At 38.5% G+C, this 9,481-nt stretch overlaps 1 protein-coding gene across 9 annotated transcripts in view; it reads right to left on the bottom strand.

Annotated features, from left to right (window-relative positions):
• Nucleotides 1-464: 464 nt before the first annotated feature.
• The window catches only part of LOC125763579 (uncharacterized), a 57,508-nt gene continuing 48,491 nt past the window's right edge, over nucleotides 465-9,481 (bottom strand). For all 9 annotated transcript variants that reach the window (XM_049426898.1, XM_049426893.1, XM_049426894.1 and 6 more), the window contains 3 exons: nucleotides 6,614-6,750; nucleotides 6,327-6,503; nucleotides 465-5,817 (listed from right to left, as the gene is read on the bottom strand). In XM_049426898.1, the coding sequence (XP_049282855.1) occupies nucleotides 5,699-5,817; nucleotides 6,327-6,503; nucleotides 6,614-6,750 (433 nt within the window). In that variant the 3' untranslated portion in view covers nucleotides 465-5,698. The remainder of the gene's footprint in view (nucleotides 5,818-6,326; nucleotides 6,504-6,613; nucleotides 6,751-9,481) is intronic.

The raw sequence follows: 9,481 nt of genomic DNA, 5'->3' as shown, positions 1-9,481 counted from the left end.
ATTTATTTTAATGCGAATTGGTTGCAATGTGTTTCTTTTCACTCAAGTAATGCTTTAAAAAAAAAAAGAATAAAAAATCAGAAAAAAATGAAAAAAATCTATAAATTTGAAAATCTCATTCCGCACCGTCACGTGAAATAATGTTTAATTACAACATAACAGCTCGACTGAAGTTGTTGAGTTGGTGACGTTACTCCCTTACAGCTTCCGTCACATCACAGCACGCCTTCAAATGACTAGTTAAATCAATAGTCCGCTCACCCATTAGCACTCATTAGTTTTGCACTCAAACCGTAGCAGGATAATTGAATGCACTCGAACAGCAAAACAGTTTGACAACAGTTGATAAAAAAGAAACAACGCCAAGTGCTAAGTGAGTGGCAAAGGATTAGCGTAGGTAAAACTACTTCTCAACCAATCAAAGCGAGGTCCTTTTTGTACACAACAATACACACCAAGATTGCTCGTTTTAAATGTACTTTCATTTTATTGGGTCTCGTTTTTGTTTTGCACGTAATTGATTTGATTATACAGTTTGCGCTTTTGCTGCTTGTAGAACATGGATGCTCATTTCTCTTTTTTGATCGTTAGCTATGGTTAGCTTTACAGTTGTATGAAGAATGGTGAAGTTTGGTTTGTTGCAGCTCTACTTTTGTGTTTTCTTTTTTTGTAATGTTTTCCTTTTTTGCTGTAGCTTACTTTGCATCATGTCCGAACATAAAACAAAACAAGCCGTTCGATGAAGAGGTTCGCGAAATGAGACGTTTTTTTGGGTTACAGAATGTATAGTAATCAGTCTTAGGAAAAGGGAGTTGTTTTTCGATGAAATTGTGTTTAATATACGTTTCGCTGAAATTAATAAAAAAAAATGATTACACTGTTTAATACTATAACTAAAACTATTATCCTTTACAACTGATCCGGCAGAGCACAGGAGGTTTGGTTTCTGGTTCGACAGAATTTAACTTAATTTGTATGTGACTTTTACAAGAGCGTTTTGTCCGTGTACTTGTATGCCCACGTGTGTACGAAATATTGGTCCACGAAATAAGACATTATACATCTTGTTTGGTGTGCTGTTGTTTTGTTTTCCTTGCCACAAATGGCGTCTGTAATGTAATGTTTTGCTACACGCTGGAACATAAATTTCCTCCCGAACACGGTCCCTATTTACGGTACCCATATGTCACACATGTGGCGCGAGTGAGTTGTTAGAGACTTTTTAACTTACTTTTTATACATTTCACGATGGAACAATACAAGTGTGTGTGTGTGTGTGTGTGTGTAATTTCTTTTTTCCATTTTCTCTTGTTGCCTACGGTTATTGGTGTAATGTACTGTGGTTTCGCGTGACGGGTGAATGGGTGGTTGATCGTGTATGTATAGTAAATATGCTGAGCTATGCTTAATTGTGATGAAGTGAAATATGTATATATTTCTACGCACCTTTTTTTAAATGCATCTACTTTGATTGGTGTTACAGGCTTTTGATGTTGTGCTTGAATAAATGTGAACGGTCGTTCATCATTTTACCTTAATTGTGTGTAACTTAACTTTGTTTTATACCAACAAAGAAAAAAGTATGTGTATTAATAATTGCAATATAGAAAGTGATAGAATTAACATAAAAATATATACAACAAAAACTTTGTGTAATTTAATTTTCTATTATCCGTTATTAAATGTAAAAGTTCGTTTTGTTTTCTCTGGGTCATTTAAACATTATTAGAAATGCGATGAGGTGTGTTGTAATAGGTTCAAATTTTAAATCCCTAAATATATAAAATGTGTTTCGAATTGTATGTGTTTGTGTGTCACACAGAAACAATTGTGTGCATATCACCCTCGACATGTTCATGTGCATTTGTATAATACTTCATTATCAGACAATCAACCATTTTCTACAGGATTCACTATCGCTACATCATACAACTACATTAATTATTACACTTGAATGTATGTCAGAATGTATGCAAAACTAAACAGACGTTTTGTAACTTTTATGTTGCATCAACATTACCTAACCACGCTTGTAAGGATCGCTAGTGTTATCGCTAGTGTTGTGAATTTATTTTCCGCACTAACATCTTTTGCATAATGTAGTTTTCTTTTCTTTTTTGTTCAAATTGACAAACAGGACATCTATATCACAGTTATCACTAAACGTAGTAAATTAAAATCACACCGCAGCCGGCAGCTTTCTCATCGTCCGGGGAGAATTCAAACTTTTAACACATCCACGTAAAAACAATCACTTAGTAAATAAGTAAGTAACACTCTTTGATGCCTGCTTCATTAGTTCTACTTACAGATCTTCTATGAATTGGAGATACACTAGTTATATAGTTAGGTATTTTCTCTTTCAAAATACAGGTTGCTAATAATGCATTCATCATACGCTAAAGTGTTTCGACCCTTTCGGCTGCGTATCGATGAAGCATATACTTATGTGTGTTTGTTAGTATAATATTTATGGTGAATTAGTTCGAACTTTTCTACAAGTGTGTTTCAGTGCGGTTAAAAATCGTATTAAGATTTAATGTACGTTAACTTTAAACCTAACACGATAAATGATTTGATTCGATCAGTAAGTTTAATATCATTTCACTATGATGGAAAAAAACGTTTGTTCGATACTTTTTCACTTGATGGTGCTGCACTACACATCTGGTTTGTATGTATTTCCTAGATGCAACAAAAAGTAAAATCTCTCACAATGATGAACTTTAAATATATGTATATTTTTTTAAATGCTTTGCATTAATTTTTTTGGAGTGTTTTTAAACACTACCTTACAAAATTCCTGAAGATAATGATTATAAAACTGATTAGAAAAATATACGAAATATATTGCTTTTGTACATTTAAACTGTACCGTATTTTTCTTTTATCAACAATATCGCATTATTTTTTTCTCTTACTAGAAACTTTCTTCTTCGTGTTATGATAGACCTACTAATAGTTGGTCATTATGTTACAATAAAAAGTTTTGAAATGCAACGTTTAATACTAGATGATGTTTTGCTCATGTTTTGATTCTGTTCGTAATCGTTTGTGATTTTCTTACTTTAAGTTTTTTATTTTGCTACCATACTGTCAAACGTGCTCTACAGTGATAAAATTAGTTGCTTAGAATAGTTCGACAAATTTGCATGGAGATCCTATAGGAATTCCTATATTTCAAACAAAGGAATGTGATAAAAATTCAATATCAGGCCAATTCCATGACGTTGCGAGCAAGAAACAAAGGGAAAAACGATCAGATAGTATGATTAACCGACACATTTTCACATTTCATTTCATGCATTATTTAACACAATGTGAAAAGAATGTTGCTATTACAAGCATTAAAATTCATTTTCCAAACCTGCCCGAATGGTACCCCCAATTGTGTTTGGGAATGGGAACTAAAAGCATTACCTGGCAGCTGCTGATCAAAACTGGACGCCACTTTTCCAAACCATTGTAAACGAGAACGCACACCGCAGCGCTAATTCTAATCTAATCCAATATTTACGCCGGTCATTAGAAGGTTATGGTTATTGAAATGATTGTTGCTTTCGCCGGAAGCGGCGTCCGGAGACGGAAATCCCTTAATGAAATCATTCTACGATCCTGAAGTAGATGGTAAGATGTGGCGGGAGCGACCAGAGGTTTGCTGCCGAGCGGGAAACACGGTGAAGGGTAATATTTTTCCGCTTGATTAAACTTCCATTAAAAGCTTCACCAAAACGAACGTCAAACGAGCAACAAATGAACATCGGTTTCGGTAGCATATAAATGTGTTTCGATGGGAGTATTATGTTGTTGCTGGGTTTTTGTACGAACCAAACAAATATCAGAATCCACCGACAAGTTCGTCCGAAATCCGTTGGGGCAGAATGTTTGCTTTCGTTTCATTGCTGCGTGGCATTTGATTAATGATTATGATTCGCTTTGGGTATTGTGGGGATAAGCTTGCAAGTTAAACGTAATGTATTTACCTTGTCCCGTTTACATTTGTGTACCATGTTTTGGGGTTCGACCTTGTACAAACAGCTTGCGTTTATCAATAGCTTCAATCAATTTGATGCACCGTTCGAATGGTACAAGAACCGGAAGACGGTAGTGTTCATATAATTAGCAGAGAATAAAAGGCTTTTGTGATGTTTTTACTTGCCTTTCCGGGATTGATTATCGCTGGTGTTTGCTATGAACCAATTATCAGTAGCTTAAACTTACACACACTTGCAACCATTAGTCATAGCAGAGCGAAATAGAAAAAAGCTCTTTTTCACCATGAATACTAATATAGCGTCATAGCATGCAGATCCACACATTGGCATAATTACGAATCAGATTAGTGAATAGCATGAAAGTACACCTTTCCAGATTTAGATTATCGGCACCAGATTATCAACTGGGGGGTGGGGTTCGGAACAATAACAGCATTAGCTGGGATTTAATTATGTAAATAATACACACTGAATGCATACATTAGAGCGACAGTTGAACGGTGCAGTGCGGTTAGTTTCTAATTATGCTCTTTCGCATATTACGCTTGTAGTTAAACGGAAAATTGTGATTTTGTACAGTTTCAACGGGAAAAATAGTACACAGGCTTAAAACTCATTTTCATCGTGAACAACAGACCCGGGCGAGTTTGTTGAAAGTTTTCACCATCCAATAAATTTAACCAGGTAACATTTTTGATAGTTGTACAATCCTTGCCAGCACATTAATGAGGGCGCTCGAACACTTTAATGAATGTAACAGCGACTTTAGTTATGGAAAACCAATTTAAAACAGAATATTTTCTCTCAACAATTTGCTTGCAACGTCATGAATTTCCTTTTTCCTTTCAAACATTTTCATTACTGTCGTGTATCATACCCTTAAGCGATATTTTCAAAACTATCAAACCCATGAAGTAAAGAGAAAGGGCAAAAAAATAAACCTAAGCCTTCATCAGATGATCGTACGATATTTCGCACTTATACACGAATCTACTTTCCTACGGTAAAGTTTTCTTCTCTGGTAATGTGTATGTGTGTCGGTGAATTTTTATTGGTGCATTGGTGCCCATCCACTGCTTCCGTTACAGTCCGATGCACTTTTTATTGCCGCCATGTATCAAGCTGACGGTAGCTTCATGTTGTTCATCCTCACATACACTATCCTGCGTCTATTTTTGTCCGGAAAACATGGCGGACAATGTTTTTTCTTCTCTCTGTTGCATTAGGATACGACGAACTCATCAACGTCTCCCCCCGAAAATCGTTGGATCTATTCATTTCATACACTCACAACACACACGCACACAAACGCGCTGTGGTCATCGTTAACCGAAAACGGGAACCCGGAAGTGTGTCTATAGTGGGTACCTTTCACAGTGGGCTTATTTCCAAACGTCAAGCGATGCGTTCGTTTCCGGTGTTCCCGTGTTCGATGCAGAGTCGATGCAGTTATGAAGCGATGGATGCGAACTCATGAATCGCCCGGTACCGGGTGATGCATTGTTGACGAGATTGCTGGCCCATTGCTGGGTCGGTGCTGGTAGGTCGGTGGGTTTTGCGAATGGAAAGCGGCATTTTTGGTCGTTATTTTTGGAGCTCGATGGAAGTTGCGGTTACGCGCAGGCATGTGTGGACACCGGATGGTACAGGGTGCGGCAGCATGATCCACCGGATCACACATTCGGCCGCAGTGACGTTCGCATTCATAGGTAGTTGGGACGTGACACGCAGCACAGAAGACCCATGTTTTTGTATAATGATCCACGCCGACGTTTCGCTGGCCAGGGTCCATTGATTTCCGTCGTGAGGGCGATTGTTCGTTCTGTAATGAAGGTGGCGAGATTTTTGGGGGTATCGAATAAAATGCGTTAATCAAAGTAATACCCCTTCGAAAAGGACGTCACAATGGATTGAGTTCGGTTAATGATGAAGCTTTGTCTACTTCGAAGGGTTCGAAGTACCCAGGTCTTTTGCTTGCGAAGTGCTTTTAGGTGAGTTTTACGTATCAATATAAGGGAATCCACATGGAAATGTTATTAAAAGTTCTCCATTGCCTTTTCATATGTTCCCTCCGCTTTGAAAACGACCTTTCGCTTAATCAATGAAAAATAAATCGAATGTAATTGGAAAGAAAAGCACAAGACAACTAAAACCATCCATCCATCTTTGCGTAAATTGCTCTTGTTCCAGTACGAATCTGCCCGATCGTATCAAGCAGATTTTCAAATAGCGTCATCACCCTCCTGTGGTGATGGATGGGTGTTCCGCACGGATTGGTTCTTCATCACTCGTACGTCATCGGGACGCATCACGGTTGGGGTCAGTACTTACCCAGGTAACTTTCCTGCTGTGGCATAAACTCCTGCAGCTCCTGAAGTATTCGGGCGATCTCCTGTGAATCCTTGGTAATGCTGCACAGCTCCTCCTGATTGAAGTCGGGTGTAATTTGCTTGCAGAGCAGTATCTGACTTATCACATTGCCCAGATTTGACGGGCCGGCACGGTTTTCTGGAACGAGAAAAAAAGGGAACAAGCCCCGGGCGCGAGGATATGTTGAGGTGAGTCGGAAGTCAGGGAAGCCTTTCTATGTTGGCAAGCATGTAGGTCAACGAACTCACCGTAATAGCCGGACATGTCCATCGGTATTACCTGTACCAGTCGGTGGCTTTTGATTAATTCTCTTAGAAATAGTTGAGCAAGGTAGAACAGCAGCACCAGGTGTGGATTATCGGTAAGGATGCCCTCGGCGATGGCGCTGTAAAGCAGCAGAACATAAAAAAGGAAAAAATAGTTTAAAAATTTGCCAGAAAGGTATCGATTTTTGTGCGCTTCTAGCTAAGGAACAGTTTCAATTTGTAACGTGATTAAATCTCGTTTATAACATCAATTATGCTGCATCAACAAAAAAAAGTATTATCGATCAGTTAATCAGCATCATTTGAAGCACACAGATTAAAGTGAGTAAAACACAATAATCCTTTGTTTTACATATACACACATACACCCTTACAAAAAGTCTCTGACTGAATAAAATAGTTAAAAACATCGTCATTTTACAAAATTGCCTTTCATCCCGACAGTAGGTGTGTTTGAGCACGGAATAATTTTTGTTCGATTTTTGTGTCTCTTTCTGTACATTACAGTGACACAGATTTTGCTATGGAAGTGGTCCAATTTGATCTCATCTCATACGAAAAACCTTGTCGACCATTACAGTTTCCATTCCTCCCACCGTAGCTTTATCCTCTTTGTGGCTGCACTACATCACGTACATGATTATCATCAGCTGGTAAACGTGTGGTAAACGGTTGAACGATGTGCACTGGTAAACTGTGGTGGAAGGATATGCCATCGTTGAGCTCAGTCGACCGTGTGGCAGCTGGTTTTGAAATGGACTTCCTTTAAGTGACGGTAGCATCCTAATTGGGTTACAGATGGTAAGCTTACGAAACGTTTGATTTAACAAAGAGGTCGCAAACAAACAACCTCAATTGAGAAGGAAAGTGTGATACAGAAAATCGATTTGTTTTCCCGTAGTTCAGGGACATGTCGCAAAGAGTTAATTAAAGGTTTATCCAGTCAGCTTTTGCATACTGCAAGACGACTTGCATCAAACGAACGTAAGCATGAATCAACATGAAATAACGTACGACACTGTTAACAACTCGCTCTGTTATACAACTCCTCATCTTCACACTTGAAGCAATTAATTAGTAAAATTAATATAACATAGAATAGTACAAGCAGCCTAGATGGTGGTCAAACTTAATCATGATAATTATTTCAAGGGGCAGCACGGTCACATCGTTTGCGTTAATGGCTTGGGATTTGTCTGCTCGTTACGGGCCAATGGCATGGCTTTTTCTATAGCAAACCATCGAAACGGACGTCTTCTCACCAGCAAAAAAGGAGGAAAGAAAATCACCTCCGGCTATGCTTTTGACATTTGTTTACTTAGTGTGTTTGTTTGTGTGCGTGTCCCGGGGATGCAATAATGTTCGGAGATTATTAGGTTGTTCTGAGTTCGAAGGGTCGAAACACGTAAAATCTTGGGACGTCTCGTGAGTATACCACCGTGCTGAAACGGAGAACTTTCACTTAGACAACCAAACATGCTTTTTCGAAGATAGACATGGTCTTTCCATTTCGGGAACGTCTTAAAGACTGATAACGGATGAGCGAAAGGGTAAGAAACCAAAAGAATCGTGTTAGTGGTGTATGAAATGCGTGTTCTTTCCCAAAGTGGTAGGTGTTTTTCCAAGTCGAAAGTCATGTTTTGTTACATTCAAGAAACATCTACAAGTTAACACTTTTTCGCACTGTTTTTAGCATGTCGTATAATTTATTTGCCCTTTGGGGAAGACGTTGTATTATTTTGAATAAGGTAATTAACATGAAAAACTTTATACTACAATTTTAGATAATTAAAATATCTTTCGAAAATTCGATAATTTCAAAAAGAAATACATTGAAAATATCATTTTTGTTATCAGGAGCGCTATAAAAACAGATATACATACGCCCCGTACTACGAAATGATTATTGATGGAATTTAGCATCCTCTCGTCAATTAAAAATGCAATTAGGGTGCAAAAAAGCAATTTACTGCATGATTTAGCGCATCCCTTAATGTTGGCACATCATTTGTAAACAGATTTGTTTGAATGCCGCTAAAATAAAAAAAGCAAATTTACGTAATTGCATGTGCATTTTAACGAGCAGGTTAATTGTTGCAATAGGTTAATTTAAATGTTGTAATTCATTTGTAAATTCCACGGCGTGTTGTACTGATTATTATTCCATTTTGTTTGTCCAGTGTGTTCAACTTTTCCACGAATCATTTACTATCTCGGACCAACATAAAACCGGTGCTTTAATTGAATACAATCGATCGTAGCGTCCCGTGATGCATTGGGTTCGTTAATGAGCGAATACGGCATTCCACCTGACCGTGCGTTCCAGTTCCACGTGAAACACCGTGCGTCTCCATGAACAAACCGTGAAACACTGGGCGTCTCCATTGAGAAAAAAATCCGTGAAACACCATGCGTCTCCTCGGCCTAACCATAAAACACCGGGCGTCTCCATCTTCTCCACAGGGAATAGCTGTTAGCGAGCGGCAAAATGTTCAATCAGGACCGTCGGTCGTGCTTCAGCCTGCTTGCACCGGTTCTGGTAATGATCGCTCCTTTCTGCACGGATAGTATGATGATAAAGGGAAAACAATATCGTTGCTTGATGGGCGATGCGGATGCCGTTTCCAATCAGTTCCCCCTTTTTCCCGAGTTCAACCGATCCATTCTTGACGAAGCGTATCGATTCCATCGTTTTTAATCTGCTACTCTTGCTCAAAAAGTCAGGAATTGAAGAATCGCACATGCTACATAGAAAACAGTATAACCAATCAATTTCCCATTCCTTCGCGCTAGGTGTGTAGCCACTCATGGGCGTAAATGATACCGACTTTTCAGCTGTTACGAAAAATG

This window comes from Anopheles funestus, chromosome 2RL, assembly GCF_943734845.2.
Source record: "Anopheles funestus chromosome 2RL, idAnoFuneDA-416_04, whole genome shotgun sequence".
Lineage (NCBI taxonomy): Eukaryota > Metazoa > Arthropoda > Insecta > Diptera > Culicidae > Anopheles > Anopheles funestus.
The sequence above is the reverse complement of the archived record's forward strand: the minus strand, read 5'-3'. Positions and strand labels throughout refer to the sequence as shown.